The 19,111-nt window shown below is 32.0% G+C and overlaps 1 protein-coding gene across 1 annotated transcript; it reads right to left on the bottom strand.

Moving 5' to 3' along the window:
- Window positions 1–679: 679 nt before the first annotated feature.
- Window positions 680–2,543, bottom strand: LOC106717284 (ubiquitin-conjugating enzyme E2 K). Its single transcript, XM_014511098.2, has 3 exons — window positions 2,258–2,543; window positions 1,495–1,650; window positions 680–1,172 (listed from the first exon to the last, which is right to left on the bottom strand). The coding sequence occupies exons 1-3, from the start codon at window positions 2,315–2,317 to the stop codon at window positions 747–749; spliced, it is 642 nt and encodes a 213-aa protein (XP_014366584.1). The 5' UTR covers window positions 2,318–2,543; the 3' UTR covers window positions 680–746.
- Window positions 2,544–19,111: the final 16,568 nt, after the last annotated feature.

The raw sequence follows: 19,111 nt of genomic DNA, 5'->3' as shown, positions 1-19,111 counted from the left end.
TATTTAAACATTAATTTTTAATTCTTAAATCTATTTTACAGCCAGTCATATTTATCACAACATCAATTAATCCTATTACGAGAAAATTAAAAATAAAAAGTTATACTACTACATTGAGAATTCGTTTTATAACTTTATCGAATAAAACCTTTAATAATTATACTTTACCTTGAAGGTAAACTCTAAACTGCTTACAGTTGAATTTTATTCTTAAAACCAAATTACAATATAAATTGATGGCTAAAATTAAAGAAATCCTTTGTGCGTATAATCAAAGATATCTGGCATGAAAGAAGCGATGATATGACGGTTAGTTCTGACGGAAACTATACTTAACCTACAGGTTTATAGACATTGGCATAAAAGAAAACCGTATGTAACCGTAAAAGAGAACAGTATGAAAAAGACCTTATGACTTTTTTACATTGAAAGGAGGGCGCTATTAAGCTTTTTATTCATCATTCAATTTTGATATTTGTGACGATACAAAGGAGATTGTCAGAAATATTCCTGCTAGGCTAGGCAGATATCCTTGTCGGTCTATCTAGTTGTGGGCTTGTCTGCAATGATACTTATATTGAAACTTGACACACATTCTCTTTGACAAAATAGACAGACAGAACATTGACAAGATAAGAGATGACTGTGCCCAGTTGGCAAGTTAAAAGCCACTGCTTGAAAAAAAAAAAGGGATAATATTAAGTATCAACACAAGTGTCACAGGTAACATTTGAAAATTTAAATCTTTAATGTTGTATTTCATAGATCGGAATCGAATTTATTAGAGTGATAGTGGCATGTGTATCAATGGCGTCCTCCAAGTTCCAGTGGTTATTGGATAATAAAGATAATGCCAGATTCTGTTGAACTCCCAAACTAACAAATGTTGCAAGTTTCTGTTGGTACTCATATACTGTGAATTGACCTTTGGCATAAATATATGTCCAAAATTGGGCAGTCGCACGGAATTCTTCCGGTTGCTCTTTGCATTGCAGGCCGACTGGTAATGAAAGAGGATCATCCGGTTCAGGTGCAGATAGGAGCACTTGGATGGAGAGAAGCATGGTCCTCAAAGACAATTCCGGAGTCCATCTCTCGGCTAGGATATCTAAACAGATATAGCCCTTACATGGATGGATATTCGGATGCCACACATGTGTAAGAAACCTGACCTGTAATATTACAGAACACATTTAATTGCTGACAAATACTTTGAACTCTTCCTCACCAAAACTAACATAGCTATAAGAAAGTCCAAGTAATTACCCAATGGAAATTATAAAGTTGCCGTTGTTTGTGATATTAAAAGCTATAACTGTTTGAACTTTAATGTTTTAAAAATAGCTATTTTGCACCATACAATATCAAAACCTATCCTAATTGTAAGAAGATGTAAACAAATTGCAACTTTGTAGTAATACGAGCTAGGAAAATAATTCGAGCTACTGGGTAAAGCGCTAACTTTATTGATAGGAAAACATATTTTAACTGTACCTCAGGCGGAGATGCAGGATAATCTGCATCTAGTACAATCCTCAGAAGAAATTTGCCGCTTTGATACGGTGTTTGACGTGGGCCCTTAATTCTGGCTACAAAACGATTGTATAGTGGTGTTAAGTTTCTTATAAATATCGATTTATCCTTTAAAACCTGTGGGAATTCAGTATATATTAGAGTTCGAATAGTGTTCTAATATGAAAGTAACAATTTGTAGTTACCAATAGAATTGGGATAAACTTTAAATTTAAAGAATACATTAAAGGGAGAATGAGTGCAAAACATTTTCCCTTGGTTACCAATCCCAATCACAGAAAATATAGTTGCCGAAAACACTGGAAAAATTTCCAGTAAAAAACGAGTACCCTTAGATAAACGTATTAATGCCGAACTAATATTTGTTATTTGGTCAATAGAGATGGCTCTTATTGAGGATTTAACACTCCAAATATAGAACAGAACAATGCATGCAAAGAGGCTCGGGCCCAAAGATGCTGAGGCACTAGTAAAAAAAACTCGTTGGACATTAAAATGCATAAATATAAAAAGCCAATTTATGGTATTTAAATTGTCTTTTTGTTGCAAAGGTAACTTAGTATGATCGCCGCCATTTTGTGAGATTCTAGTAAGAACATTCAAAAAGCGAACAGACAAAACCTTTAAATAACGAAAGTCTTTTTAGAAAATCGCGAATTGACGAAAAGCCTGTATTTTAAAAGAAACATTATATACTTCATTTAGAGTACACAATTTAAATTACCTGATAATTGCGCTGTATTTCCTTGAAGTCTCGCTTTGCCCGTCTGTTGATTTGCGACATTTTTATTAAATTGTTTTATTTTACCGCCAATTAGCACACTAGAACTTTGGAGAAATTGTGACTAAAGAGATACTATATGCCGTATCTTAATTATTTTTTTTTAATTAAACTTGATATCAACAATGATGCTCGCGGGACGGCTCGAAGCAGAAAGAAAGAAAATAAATAACAAATTGGGGTGGGTGGCTGGGGCTCGCTGTGCCTGGATAACGATTGATTTATACGTGGGAGGGGGGAGGGGTGTGTTATGGCGTCGTATTTACTCAACAGGTATTGATTGAATTCATCTGAGATTGAACATGATGTTTTATATTTTCATCAGTGTTGCCATAGAAAATATTTACCTGGACATGTACCCTAGAAACAAAATACAAATATTGTATTTTCATGGCAAAAGATTAACGGTGGGCCTATTTATTGTTAAAAAACAGTTTTTAATTCTACGGCTTGGTAAAGAGCATGTAATGTTACATTACGCTTGATTTCGAAATGTACCCCTGGTTGGAAAACTCTATTTCCGAAATAAATGGAAATTTAACTAAAAAAAAATATTTATTCAGGGCCTCGCGAAATATAACTTATGCACATCAATTTCAGCTTTTCCTCCGCCACTGCGCCAATGTTTTTGGACACTGTAGGACACGGTTATTTTTATTCCTGTAGCTTGGCAACCTTATCACTCTCAACCAGTAAAAATTGAATAACAGGCTAACAAGTAAAAACTGACGACAAGTGGTGTGATGAAACCAAATTTATAACTTTATTTTCATACAGGTTTTCGCTTTTTAGATTTTTTTTCTGAAATGGCAAGAAGTCTCAAAAATAAAACCAGCAACAGCAATAGACATTTAGTTTTAACTGCACTGTATAACTGTTAATAGTTCGACTGTTCAGTTAAAAATTGAAACGTACATTATGTGTAGGCAATACTGATCACTTCACAGTTTCTCCGGCAATGAAATCGAAATTTCAAAAATTTTATGTTGAATTTATCAAAACGTCATTGCTATGGTTTGTTTTTACTGTTTAAACACCAGTAAAACAACAAAAATATTATACAGATGTTTTAAAATATAATGGTCTACAATTTCTACAGCAATAACAGCCAAAAAGAGATTACAATGGAAAATCTTAACTCGTGTAGGCAGTAGTCACAAAGGATGTCAGCTTTAACTGGTCATACCATCTGTTCAATTTTGTCCTGTTTAAATCTACGGTCTGTGGCTGGCTTTAAACCATAGTGAAACAAATTGTTCGGTTTTATTCACGTTTTATTAAAAGAATGAGAGAGACGACAATATGTTTTGTTGAATGTGTGTTTTGACAGAGGATACCTACAGCAGCACAAACTTTTGAAGACCAAATGAAACGATCGATTGCAGTTCAGTTCAGTCTGCATTTTGCATTGCATTGAAGTTTGCATTTCTTGCTTGATCCGTTCTTTCTGGATTAATTACATCGTTTTTGTTGGTTTCAAATCTAAACGTTAAGCTTGAAGGTACTTTAATTATTTATTACATTAATATAATTAGTACGTAAACATTTGAGTTGCTACAGGTTGTTGTTTAATCTTAAAATCGAACCGATTGAATTTAAATCAATTGCGATGTAGCATATTACTTAAGATTTATGTTTTCGGTGTCCATAGTTTAATACAACTAGATAATTTTACAATTTCCATTTCAGATCTGCACCACAAATAGCGGAAGACTTTCTATACCAAAGAAAAAAGTGGTTCCTACAATTATTGTTAAAGAGATAAAAGTCCATTCCGTTTGCTCATAAAACTATTGCTGTTAATTATAAAGCAACTGGCTGATTTTATAAAAGTAACTGGTTGAAAATAAAAAAAGGAAACATGTCTTACTATGCAAAGCCCACTCCCCTGGCAGGACTCTCTTTCGTTGCACCTCGGCTGCCGCGGAGGCAAAATATTTTGTATAAATTGCTGTTTTACTTTTTTGTCTCTATTAAGATAATTAACAATCGGTTGGCTATTCGTGAGAGATAAATACTTAAAACATGGCTATCCAGATCTTACACAATCCAAAAGAATTTCCTACCCCAAGACTTGGTAACAAGCAGTAGTTTGTGTAAACATGTCCTAATATTCAATTTGATGTTCCCGCTCTTACTAGAAAATGTATCAAATTATTGTATCTCTCAGTTGTTAATTATTTTAATAACTTTTGTGACATAAAGCAGCAGAATGTTGAGATTGTGATTCTATTATAAGTAACGTTTAAATGATAATATGTGGAAGAGTTAAATAATGGCTTGGTAATTAATCGAACCTGGATATTAGCTTCGGAGACAATGGTGCCAAGATATGTTAAGTTTAAAGTTTGATGACAGCGGCACATTCAATCATTGTCTCACATGAACATCCTGCTTCCTTAGTTGAGTGATGTTTTATTGTGTGACATGTATGATTACTGTACAAGCCAAAGAAATTCAACATGTGGATCAGTCGGCGGGACAACAAAAATTAAATCGTAAAAAAAGTTTGATAACATAAGGTTATGATGTACATTTCAAGTAGGATAATTATGTTTCATACGATTGTAATGAAAGTATTTTCAAGGAATTAAAATTTTCTATTAAAGTGTTATTTTGAAACTCTTATAAGGTCAAAATGAAAAAGTGAAATGTAGAGCCAAAATTATTTGACCCATTGTGCATATGTGAAAATAAAATATCTTGTTAGCAACCCTGTAAATGTGACAACATTCTTGTACTGTAGTTGCTTTAGCAGCTTTTTTTCTGGCAAAACTGTTAACAGAGCCTCTTTCACGGGCCCTGACAAGTTTGTTGTAATGTATATTGTAAACATTTTGCTTTACTTATTTTTTACATTTAATTACCATAATCAATAATGTTATGTTAATGACTGGCTGACTCATATATATTTCATAAACAAGTCATACAGATTTGTATGTGATGAACAACTGGCTGTAAATTATGTTTTACTTCTCTATTGTTGTGTTTTGTTATTTAATGTATTTGATAGAAATAAATTGACATAGTCGTTGTAGCAGTGGGTTTCCACTGTTGATACACTTGTATTTTATCATATTGTCATCCCTTTTCAGTTCTTTCACAAAATAGAAACAACAATATGTATTCACATATGTTAATATGAATTGTGTTATTGTTCTACGTTTTTCTAATTTGATGGGTTTATATAGTTAAATAAGTATATAAAAATATAATTTAGTTTATTTTTTACATTTTGTATTTACTAATAATATATGGCAATCTATAACAAGATAAATTGTAGAAAAAAAACAATACTTTAATTATTATTCTTTTATTTGTCATTGGTTTTTTGTTTAAATTATTCTTTGTTTAATTTTGAAAAATAAATGAAGGATAGACAAACAATTTTATTTTAAGTTATAGATTGTAAGTCCTTGGTTACAAACCATCGAAAATCGAAAAGATTTTTCATTAATAATATGAAATGTTGTTTATTAATGTATTTAACAGGCGTTTTACGAAATAAATGAATTGTTATACTAATCTTTATACAACTATAGACAAGTAATTTAGATTATCGGAAACATGTTTGTTTCTTCAGAGATCAATGTTTTGATTACATATTTGAAAAATTATAAAGTATTAATAACAAAATAAAATAATTATTATTTCCACCCCAAAGTTTGTTTAAATTCTTATATCTTTAATATCTATATACTCGTATATAAAAGAAAGTCGTGTTAGTTACACTATTTATAACTCAAGAACGGCTGAATTGATTTGACTGAAAATTGGTGGGCAGGTAGCTTAGAACTAGGAAAAGGACATAGGATAATTTTTACCCCGTTTTCTATTTTTATTCCGCGCGGACGGAGTCGCGGGTAAAAGCTAGTATTTAATATTATAAATGCGAATGTTAAGATGAATGGATGGATGTTTGCTGGAAGGTATCCATGACAGCTGCATAGATGTCGATGAAGTTAGGTATGTAGAATACAGTCTGGAAGAACAAACATACCAAATATCCCAGTAATGGGGTTCCCGTGGGATACGTTTGATTCACATACTGTCTGGATAACTGCAACAATTCAACAGAGCTTAATGAAATTTTGTACATGAGCAGTAACACATGATATATTTTTTACCCTTTTATAATTCTGCGCAGACGAAGTCTCGGGAAAAAGCTAGTCTATAATATCATCTACTAAATTTCTTGTTGCTGTAATCAACAGATGGCTACAACAAAGAGGATTAACAAAATAATATAAAACGTTATCTTCAGTCAAACTAAACGCCAGTTAATTATCACAATCTCGGATGTAATGTTTTCAAACATAACGCTATATAAAGGAATATGTGGGCTTAGCACGAATTATTGTGAAAAATTTCGAAAATATGTGCTAGGCTCACTATTAATGGAAATTTTAAAGTTATGTGATCTTTTCCAAAACCTATGTTTACAACATTGATATAATATAATTAAACTACCTTTTAAACTTCATAGATGGTAAAACAAAGTTGTATTAGATACCTTATGTTATTGTTTGTTTATTAACTGATACATTAGTAATTAAATTCATAATTAATAAAATCTGTGTTGTCTGTGTTAGCCAACATTAGGCGGCTCTATGTTACTCAAAGGGAAAGGGCAATGTTCGGAGTCTCTTGCAAACCTTAAACGGCGATGGCTCGGCCACATTGCCTGCAGAACGCTCAGTCGATGGGGCTGAATAGTCCTAGAATGGCGGCCACGGACATCTCGCCGCAGCGTGAATATGTCTCTTGCAAGATGGACCGAGTCATTATTTTGATAGGATTAAGATATTACATATATAAAATGCAAAAACATTCTGAAGCCAAAATAATTGAAAATACGTTCCTTAAATGTACAAAAAGGTGTCAAAGTGTCTACAGCAGCGGTGTTGAGACATAGAACATTTTCAGTTCTATCCTCGGTCTCGACGAAATTACGCTTTCGCCGTCAGAATGGGGCCGTTTAATCCCCTAATGAAGAGCGACAGAGGGGTGAAGATGTGTCGCCCACGCGTTGGCGCCGCCCGCACCCGAGCTGCCCTCAACTAGCTCTCTGTGTAGACACGGACCCCCACTGATAGTACTGGTGCGTGCGTCTTATATACTTAGCGTTGAGAAAAAGTTGATAGCGTGAGTCAGGCAAATCTCTCTCTCTCGAGAGAACACACGGAACGATATTTGCCCGGTAATAAAATGGATTTAATATTTTATTTCGCAAAATGTATTAAATGATATCTGCAACACACACTGATAATTTGTGCATGATGTCAGTTAGTAGTTAATTTTTCAGGAACGTGCATTAAAGTCTGAATTTAGTAAGCCGAAGCCCGTCTGAACTCTTTGCATTTGATGAAAAAAGATGTTCGTAGCCCGCTACGTAAGCGCTACGACATTTTGCTACGAGCACAGCTTACCGATTTGAGTAACTTGTCATTGCGGAGTTGACGTAGAAAATAGGGTATATAGAGTGTATTTCTTTATCGTACTAGGAATTAAAATAATAACATTTGAATTGTTAGTAACTATTGTATAATCTAGTTATCTAGTTGAGCTAGCCTTACGTACTACCTTTTACTTTACATAGTTTTAATGATGTCTATGAATTGTGTAGTAATATTGACTAGAATTTGTTGTTATTTTATAAATTTCAATAAAATTATTTTCTGTGACATTACTCGTCTGTATGTTTTTTGCCCCCACTCTTCGTTTGCTCTATGGCCACGCCCCCAACGTTGTGCTTAAAGCGGTTACACACTAGGAGTTTTTAAGCTCGCTCTTTAGTAATGTGCTTTCCAATGATATATGCTATTAGCCTTAGAAATAACATTAGCAGCGACTCCTGATACATCCTGTCACCACCTATAAACATCCAGAGTGCGGATTATCAAGTGTTGCACGAGGTTGGATAGGAGAACATAGTATAGTTATTAACGGCCGTTCAATGCGCACGCTTTAAAACGGCCAATGTGTACCGGCTGTAATACACACGAATAAAAAGCTTCTGTACGAGAGATAGATGAAACGTCCCCTTTCGCACACAAACAAACTTTAGGGAGAACGAACGGGAGCTTTTGAAGCACCCGTTCGCACACTCGGACAAAATGTTACTCCACATAACATATCCATACAACTCTAAACTTTTGAATGAACATTAAATATAGTAAGGACATAAGCAATTGAGGCAAATGAAAGTCAATTTTTAAAACTTCTTTATTTAGTAAAAACCTTAAGTATTTTTTTAATGAATAACACGAGAAAATCTATTGAAACTTAATAAAAAGACAACGGTTTAAACATAAAAAATTAAACTTAAAACATTTTAGTCGTGAATGTAACGAGGGTACAACATGTGTTATGTTGTGTTTAAAGAAATACAACGTTATAGAAAAATCTTGTAATCAAACAGTATTAAAATATTTTGTTTTCACTCCTAAGTGGGTTTTAAAAAATTGGTATATTTTTCTTGTCTACGATTTTGTTATCCTGACCAATTGACAAGAAGTATTCGAAAATATTAAAACGTATGACAGGCAATTCACCCTCTTTGTCCTGTGGTAACTCGACTATATCATCGGTTTTGACATGTTTTTTTATCGAGTCTAAAACTTCCTCAATCCGAATGTTATATTCTGGACTACCTACAGCTGCGGGCAATGGAAACCAATAAAGATCTCGTCTCCTTATAATTGGATACCTTTCCACTTGTTTCTTTTGTGTCCGTTTAGCTGGTTTCCTTTCAACTTTTTTATTTTTAACATGTTTCTTTACAACTTTTTTATTTTCAACTCGTTTCCTTTCAAGTTTTTTCTTTGCCATTTGATTCTTTTCAACTCTTTTCTTTTCAACTCGTTTCTTTTCAACTCTTTTCTCTTCTACTTTTTTCTTTTCAAGTTGTTTCTTTTCAACTAGTTTCCTTAATTTTTCAGCATGTTTTTCTTCCATTTCTTTCTGTGAACTAATGAACAAATCATCTAATTCGGTCAGCAAGAAATGTGTCAGCCATTTTTCGTCATTTTCTTTTAAAGCGACCAGCGCATGATCTTCGTGGAAGTCTTGTTCTGAAAAAAGGTTGAAAATAGACTATCAAGCTACTTTCATCTTATATCTATATATATAAAAGAAAGTCGTGTTAGTTACACTATTTATAACTCAAGAACGGCTGAATCGATTTGACTGAAAATTGGTGGGCAGGTAGCTTAGAACCAGGAAACGGACATAGGATAATTTTTACCCCGTTTTCTATTTTATATTCCGCGCGGACGGAGTCGCGGGTAAAAGCTTGTTACATATAAAAGCTGATGCCCGCGATTTCAGCGCAGAATCAAAAAACTAAATCAGTGCCGTCATAGTTAAATTGAGAGCCCGGCTGCGTCTGGCATACTAAAGTAATACATCTAATACATCTACAGTCTGGCATTAATGTTTGCGATAATCGCCATCGTATTATAATCGAAAAAATTATACTAAAATTTGTGCAGCGTGACTCCCTATCGGGCCTTAAGTAAAACTAAAATTCTTTTACTATTTTTTTCATAATTGACATTGACGACACGAAGGCGATTGTCACAAATACTTGTTCACCCACCCACTGTATCGAATTTGTTTCTTTTTATTTATAACTATACCATTTTGAGAATCTAAAGAAAAAAAAACTTTTCTCATACCTTTAGTATTTTTGTTTTGCAAATCAAAACCTTTGGAAATGCGATGAAAATCTTTGGAAGTTGTGTCCATTCTGTTGCCTTTCCCATTAATCTGTGAATTGGATTCTTTTAAATTTTGTGAAACTCTGCGTTTCCTTTTCAAAATATTAGCCGGCATCTGTAAAAATCGTTCATATATTTTATTAGGATATCTTCAAAAAAATCGCGCGAGTCGCTAAAGGGTGAGAGATTTTTTGGAAAAATCACAAAAACATCACTAGGAGATGGCTAAATAGGATATCACATGAATTTCTTTTCTGACTGATACGTAAATTTATTGCTTAAGATAAATTAAAAAAATAACGGCCAATTTACGAATTTAAAAAAAAAAAGAAAAATATTCCTTAAACAACGTACTTTGAGTATAATATTTATCTAATCGACTATTTTTTTTTCAATTAAAGAATACAAGTTTAACTACAAAAAATGATTAAATAAATTATAAAACTGCTTACCTCTTTGTTTCTTACTAAAAAAATTCAAACACAGCAATGTTACAATTTTAATTAGCAAGAAAGTAATCTTACCAATAAATATATCGTTAAATTGTAAAATGTGTGTTCACAAAATAACGCGTACTAATAAAGGAAAAATTCAGTAAAAATAGATACAAAACTTTAAACTAAAAAGTTTTACTTTTCAGGAGTGTTAATTAACTAATGAGTCAATTTCAGCAAGTGTCAAGTTAAAGTTTAAATATAACAGCTATAGTGTAGTGTTGCTTACTTAACATGTTAATAAGAGATATTGGTGGTGAAATGTATAAGAATTGATTTTTGATATAATTATACCATACATTCGTGTATTTTTTTTTTACATTTAAGTATCATAAAAAGGTTTAAAAAATTCGGCTTAACAAATTTTATATATGTACCTACGTATTCAATGAAAAATTATCTCTTAATTTTTATGTAGGTACTCGTATATTTTAAAGTATTTAATGACAATTCATTACGATATTATATGTATCGATAAAATTATTTCAACACTACTTACTTTTTACTCTCTTATAATTTAAAGAGACTAAAGGATAAATTATTTCAGTTGTTAGTCGAAAGCAATTTAATACACACAAAACACAATTAACTCAACTAACGAAAATGTTCGGAAAATGGCGCCAACCGTAAAAGAATATGAACAGAGTTTTTTTTTGTTTTCTTCACCCATTCTGGGTAGGCAAAGGGAACTATGCCCAAACAGCCAAGTCTTCAGTAGATTATTTTTATTGATATGAAATGGAACCGAAATTTAATGAGAGGAAATAAAATGAAAACTAACCTATTCATTGAATCAAATCAATAAATCTGATATCGTAACAAATTAGGAGCTTCTTTTTAGAAATATTTGCATGAATCATAAAAACTTCAATGATTTTATTTTTGTAAAAACTTCGTGGTTGGTTTTTTCTTTTTATTAGATACATTATTTTGACCGTTGGGAAAGAGAACGCACGAGTTTGGAAAAGGTAAAGAAAATCGAGCACGAGTAAAAAAGTGTTTTTAACAGTTTACAGTTGCTCAAAAAGTGGCGTATTCGTGTTGAATGTGGGCTATTATCTACTCGTGATTTTATGTACTCGTTAGTGAACGGATCTCTGTTTCTGTTTCCGCAAGTGCGGAAGTTCCGCGCGCTTTTCAACATCCGTTTCTGCTTCTGTTTCAGCTACTTTTATAACAGAGATACAAACGGAACTTTACGACGGCTGAGAGTTCCAAATGCGCGGCGCGAGACACGCATTACGTGCGCGGCCTTTCGGCACTTGTCGCATTTGTTTGTTTACGTACTTTTTCGTGAATTTTGTTGATTGGTAATCTCAGAATATACATACTCTTTTGATAATTCTGACCTACTTGGTTTTTTGTAGTATGTTTAAATAAATTTAAATTAGGAATGTCACTATTATTTTCTTAAGATTGAAGTATGTTATAATAAATTAATTCCGTTAAAATACTCAAAGAAGAAACATGTTTAGTTTTCTGAAATAACTGTTTAACCTTTATATACATATTAGTTGTGCCCGCGACTTCGTCCGCGTGAAATACTGTTTTCGGGTAGCATTTTTTAAATTAATTATTATTTAACTTAACCGATGTGCTATGCGTTAATGTATGGATGTAGACATAGAGAGAGGTGTGCCAGGACCGCGTCAAACGTAGGTTCTTGGTCTCTGCCTACCCCTCTGGATTGCGGGCGTGAATTTAGTTGTTGTTGATGTATTTTACTTAAACTTATAAAAAATTACAACAAAACATATTATTAAACTTACAAAATATTCACATAAACATCATATACTCCTATACAAATTTTCATCCCCTATTCCCTTTTGTTATATTGTAACATTAATGGTATAACTAAAAATTTCATCCTTTCCCACCCTTTTCTTATCAAGAAAGGGAAGGGATTTGAAGGAGGAGGTGACGCCTAGGGAGGGGAAATATCCTATTTCTAAGCCCCTCCGACGTTGATTAAAGGTAGGCAACGCAAGATTTGCGGATATCTATGGGCAGCGGTCGCTTCGCTATTTCGGCGAATTCAGGTGACCGCTTGCTCGTTTGATATCTTATAATATACCGGTGTAGGGATTATTAACATAAGGAATAGTACTCGTGTTATGTTCTTATTGGAAACTTTCTTGTAAAACATTCTCGAACGTAATTGGCTTGAATAATTTATAAAGGGATTTTATTCGATTCTTAGCCTCATAGGGAAAACTGTTGGGCTTATTGGTTTTCAGTTTTAATATTTTTGTCCGCTATCATTTTAGTAGGTAATTAATCACAATCGGGCATTTAAAAAACGAATTTTGATTGGGCTATATAGTTAGACTAAATTATTGCATAGAAGCCCAGTTTCCACTGTCTTTACAAAAACACATTCTTCTTTCAGAATTTTTAAAGATAACGCAAAGAATACACTTTTAAAATTTAATACAAGTAAGAGAAAAATAAAACACCAACATCATTTTATTGATAGTCAATTTATGGGGTACTATTACATGGGGGATAATAAGCATACATAAGTACATCAACGGACATCAACAAAATATAGTACAACAAAGTTATTTGGCAAGTGCAGTAAGTGTTTTGTGTTTGGTCATTTTATATGATTGATGTATTTTCTGAAAGAGCTAACAGATATAACAGTGTCACTCATACTTGGCCAGATAAATTAGTAGGACTATTCACACTTGCAGATATTAGTATAGAATATAGATTAAGAATAAAAAAGTTGTTTTATAAAAACATTTTACATTTGTTTAAGATGAATGTAGTTTAAATGTTTACTTTTTATTTAAAAAAAGATGGCCACTTACAATCTTTCACTAAAAATTAAACTGTAAAATAAGTTATAATTTAAAAAGTTTACAGATAATCATGCTGAATTTTCATTTTGACTTTCCTAGAGAGTAGTGGTAAAGGATTGTTTGTATTGAGTTATGGGCCGCCGAGCACTTTGTCGGAGTGTTAGTAAATTGTTCCACAATTCTTCTTGCTGTCATTAACTTTTCAAATTAACATGTGTGAACTTTTCTACTTTATTTGTTCTTTGGCACCATTCTCTGTTACATCCAGGTTTAATTATTTTCAAACTTCACATTATTACATTTACACTTTATTTTTAATAATAGAATTAAATAAACTTGCTGCTATAAATTACAAAAACTGATAGGAGCAATGTTTTAATACATTTTCTAGTAAGAGTGTGAACATCAAATTGAATATAAGGACATGTTTACACAAACTACTGCTTGTTACCAAGCCTTGGGGTAGGAAATTCTTCTGGATTGTACATATATTAGATTGGGCTAGCCATATTCATAATGTTTATCTCCGATGATCAGCCAACAGATTATTCAGTATTTTAATTGATATAAAAAAGTAAAACAGTAATTTATACAAGATATTTTGCCTTGGTGGTAGCCGAGGAGTAACAAAAGAGAGTCCTGCCAGGGGAGTAGGCTTTGCATAGTAAGACATGTTTTCTTTCTTTTCTTTTCAACCAGTTACTTTTATAAAACCAGCCACTTGTTAATTAACTTCAGATCTGAAAAAAAAAAATGGGATTTTATTATCAATACTAAACTATGTATTAACTATTGTTCTTTCACGAAAGTGTTTCAAATAATAATAACTAAACTTACTAATGTTATGAATGAAAAACCTTATATTGATAGATTTATTTATACTAAATGAGTCAAAATGAATGAGTCAAAGGATTTCAATGAAATTTGGCATGGATATAGAACATAGTCTGGAAAAATACATAAGCTTAAGTTAGTTAAGTAGTTTTTTTATTCCGCGCGGACAAAGTCGCGGGCCATAGTTAGTGAACATTATAATTTCGATAATTTTTTTTTTCGATATATTTTAAATAAAATAAAATAGTTTAATACTTTTAAAATTTAAATAAGTGTCTATAGCCATATATTTTTTTTTCATTTTTTTTTAAATATTCCTCGACAACACTCACCTGTAGCAACTTAAATCCGCTAATGCATTGATTAAAAACCTAAGGCATTTCTAAAACAACTTATAGTATTTTTTTATAATTAGAACGGAACACAGTTCAAACTTCAGGTACGTACTAAAAAAACAAGGGAGGAACGCCGATGTGTTATTGATCGTTTCCTTTGACATGACAGTTCATTTTAAATGGCGGCCAATGGGCGGGCGGCCATTAGTGACTGGCTGTACTACTGTACTATCATGTATGGTTCATTTTATGTCTATACTGATAACTTGAATGCACTAGTAACATTTTATTCTTCTTGTGAGATAAATATTTTTTTTCATTTACTCGGAAATAGCTTCAATAATTTATTATTAATTTTAATTCCTGTTGTATTTTAATATAAGTTGTATATATATAAGGTTTTTTTAGCGCCATCTCATAGCAACAGATTTAAATTGAAAAGACAACATCAGTGCAAAACCTTAGCTCGTATCTCTAGATGGCATGACGTGTTCCAAATTTAAATATCAGTTGAAAATGAAAAAGATTAGCTAAACAGATAAAACCTGTTTTTATTTAGTTGTTATTTATTTAAGAATAATAATGTTTCCTATGGTACTGACGTGTTCATAAGAACCAAAGTCCCTATAAAAAAAAAAGAAAAAAAAAAGAACAATAAAGATTTATGAATTATCGTATTATAGTAATTGAAAATGATTGAATCTTTAGAGGAAATCACATTGGTTGTACATAACTAACTTTATCTAATAATACAGATCTAAATAAAGTATGAAATAAATGCCTTAATAATTCTATAAAGGAAATACCTACACAACGTTCTCTTAAGAACTTTGAGTTTGAAAAATTAAAACATTTATACATTTGTTTTCTTTTATAAAAAAATGTGGAAATAATTTATTGTAAACACGATGGCTGTCTTCCGTTGAGAGTTTCGGCCGCCTTAAAAGGTTCTCCCACTCATAGAACTTCTATTGTGATCGATGGATCGGTCGTCCAACGAAAAACGTCCCTTTGTAGTATTGTGACAAAAAATATCATCCTCTTTTATTTTATTACGTAAGAACTATCAAAGGTAAAAAATAAAACGACAACGCAAGAAAATCTTATGAGAAAAGACAAATACGATCTATCATATCATAAAATATCACATACTGAGAGCTGTTTAATAATTAATTAAGCAGTTCCTTAGTGTATTTCATAAATTTAATCTACACTAAGGGAGTCCTTAGTGACCACTTAACGTCTGAGTGTGGAATCTTAAATATTTGAAACCTATTTCCCTTCAGACGAAGCGTTGGTTTTTATAGCATAAGGTGGCAAACGAGCAAGCCACCTGATTTCGCTAAAAAGGCGAAACGGTCGCTGCCCATAGATCTTCAACAAATTGTCGATGTGTTGCTTACCGTTGATAGACAGCAGAAGGGACGTACAGAAAGAGCGTGTTTCCTCCTTCCAAAACGAACAGAAAAAGACTGAAATTAGGCCTAAGTTACGCAAACTCATTAATTTTTATTTATTGCATTTGAATGTTTTTCGTCTAATTCAAAATTTCCACATTGCATTTTTCAATATTGATATTGGACGTGTAGCCTTAAAAAAGATAAAAGACAATAAAAGTTATATCAGTGTATAAACACGTGTAGGAATAAAAAGGTTGCTCGACTTTATCCTGAGTTTTATGTGAACAAAGAGCTCTTTGATTAACCAACTCTTAATAATACAAGTAAAACGAAACCTGTCCATTCCATTGTGTGTTATATTTGTTATTGTTTATTTCGAAATATACTTAAATGTTCGCAGAATTTCATATCACGTTCCGAATTACGAAAAAAATATTAAGTTGCATAAAATGAAAAATTATTAATAGTGTCTTATAACTGTCTAAGTCCACTGCCAAACATGTTAAGAAAAAAAAAACAACCATCACATTCAAATAAAAAAACAATAACATTTTTTTTAATTAGTGTTGGAAACATTTTGGTCAATATGTTGCTAACCTGATTACTGACCTTTAACTGTAAAAGCTGAAAAAAAAATTGTACAATGTATGTGAAATTAAGTACATAAGTATAATAACAATAAAAAAACTGACAAAGTATTAGGTGGTTGGGAGAGATATAAATAAACGGTTACATCTATGGTATGGACAGCTTAAGTACAAAATTATACGTACAAGCGTTATGCTTTAGAATGTGGGTGCTGCGTATTAACACATCACAAGATGAATAGCTTTGGAAGAGACTGCAAAATATATTTAGTTGAAGTATTTTTTTTACTTCAGAACTCCAACGCCGTGACACGTGTGACATATCAATTCAACATATCTTACTAATACTATGTTACCTTATTTTTCTAATACTAATGCCGAAGTTTAGATAGATGGATGTTTGTTTGAAGGTATCTCCGGAACGGCTAAACGGATCTTGATGAAATTTGGTACAGATGTAAAACATAGTCGAGAAAAACACATAAGCTACTTATTGTAGAACATCAGTTGCACGAATTGTCCGGCTCGCTCGGTGACCAATACCACGACCACACAGAAGACAGACGTGAAGTGGAAGTAAATCCGCGTTTCGTCTGATGAGTATGGTGCTGAAGACTTAATTTTAGTACTCTTTCTTTTTAGGATTTGATGGAGAAGGAGATGCATAGGAAGGTTAAATATTCTCTTTTTGTGCGGCTCCTCCTTCGTCGATTGAGGGTAGGCAACGCATCTGCAATTGCGAATGTCTATGGGCAGCGGTCGCTTCGCCATTTCGTCGAATTCACGTGGCCGATTGCTCGTTTGCCACCTTGTAATAGAAAAAAAAATATTACGTTTTTTTTTATTCCACACGGACAACAGCTGGTACATTAATAAAATTGGTGTCTGTATGGAATATAGAAAAACATTTCACATTTCGTACTCATGTTGTATTTGCGATAATGATAATGAAAAACTATTTTTTTTTCTAATTTTTGTCTCTCTGTACATGTCTATCAGCAAGGTTGCGTTTGTTCCGGGTAATCTTCAGCATAGCTAGACTAGGCTAGATAGCTAGATAGGCGACTTTTTTTTAAATTCTGCTCTGACGAAGTCGTGCGCGACCTCTGTTATATATATAATCTTTTTTTTTATATAGTGGAGATATAAGTTTAAGATAAATTTCAATAAATAAGTACATATTGCCTAGGAACATTTACCGAAATTGCGTCATACTTTGAGATCACTTGTTAATTATATATTATTTTCTGTTTGTTGTGTTTATTTCCACTGTTACAACGCTAGTATTAAAGTAAATGATCATATATCTAATTTAAAAAAAAATCAATATAAATGTTACGGCATTGGAATGTAACTTAACAACATCTTTAATGTTATAATTAAAATTGTATCAATCGTAATTCTAGTAAACTTTTCAAGACAATTTTCTTACTATAAAGTGCTTTAATACCAGAAATAATTTGAAACAGTTATCGCTCATTGGAAATTCGACCATTCAAAGATGTTTTGGTTGATTTTACTGAAATTATTTATTTATTTCTGTACTTGAAAATTATTTATGTACTTCTTTTTAATTAATAGAAAATATTTTTGTTCTTGGAATGTCAACTCATGGTCTAAGTTTATGGTTTCTTTGATTAGTGTTATTTATACTTATATTGCAGCTGTTTTCTTAACAATGTTAACAAGGCTAACCGTCTTGTGTTATTTTAGGGCTGTCGTATCTAATTCTCATTCATTTATCTAGGGTTGTAACAACAAGTGTGTATTATATAATATAACGTTATGAAATTGGTCGAGACATCTACTGTAATATGAGCAAATGTTTGACTTTGTCCATATTTATTTTATATTTTTGATTGGTTATACAGGGTGTATTTTTTACATCTCATTTTTGTATAAAATTATACATATATTAGAATTTAAGGTTTTTAAACAAAACTGTATTGGATATATTTTTTACTATATTTAGTTATACCATAATACTTATATTTCAAATATAAATGGAAATATAATATTGGTCAACAATTATATGATATATATTTTTTATGACATAAAAAAGCCACAAAAGTACATTACAGTACAGTTTTTTTTTTATTTCACTCAAATAAAGTTGGGAGCAAAAGCTAGTTAGTCTTATCAGCAAGGCGTAACCCTCAGGGCGTAGATCAAGCTTCAACTAATCCTTGTCTATCATTTAATTACCCTCATTGCCATTAATTTTTTTGCTTTTATTGCTTCTTAGTTGAAACTGAATTCATTATCAAGTGACATAGGTGATCATAGTTTATCTACTCTTGACATTTGTATTAACACATATGGTCTCTATTTTTACAAAGATAATGTGTGAGATGGTAATATTTGTCAATACCACACGTCCTTCAGACAGTATCTACAAAGTTGAAAATAACGGAAACTGTTAACTAATACAATTTGAAAATAATATACGTATTTCGTGCTATCACCATGAAATTTGTCCTAATGTCTCTGTTTTATTAAAGGGAATGTAATGAATTATAGGATGACTTTTTACGAGTGCTTCGAAAATGAAAACCACTTAAATATCCACTTATGCTCGTAATTAAAAAAAAGCAGGCAAATATTACGGTAATTAATTTG

The sequence above is a fragment of the Papilio machaon genome, chromosome Z, assembly GCF_912999745.1.
Source record: "Papilio machaon chromosome Z, ilPapMach1.1, whole genome shotgun sequence".
Classification (NCBI taxonomy): domain Eukaryota; kingdom Metazoa; phylum Arthropoda; class Insecta; order Lepidoptera; family Papilionidae; genus Papilio; species Papilio machaon.
Note: the sequence above shows the minus strand (reverse complement) of the source record. Positions and strands in the feature narration are given on the sequence as shown.

Excerpts from the sequence above, each read along its gene's own strand:
- LOC106717284 (XM_014511098.2), bottom strand. The coding sequence starts at position 2,317 with ATGTCGCAAATCAACAGACGGGCAAAGCGAGACTTCAAGGAAATACAG. Across the intron at positions 1,651-2,257 it reads AAATACAGCGCAATTATCAG|GTTTTAAAGGATAAATCGAT; the intron begins GTAATTTAAATT and ends GAATTCCCACAG. Across the intron at positions 1,173-1,494 it reads ATCCTGCATCTCCGCCTGAG|GTCAGGTTTCTTACACATGT; the intron begins GTACAGTTAAAA and ends GTAATATTACAG.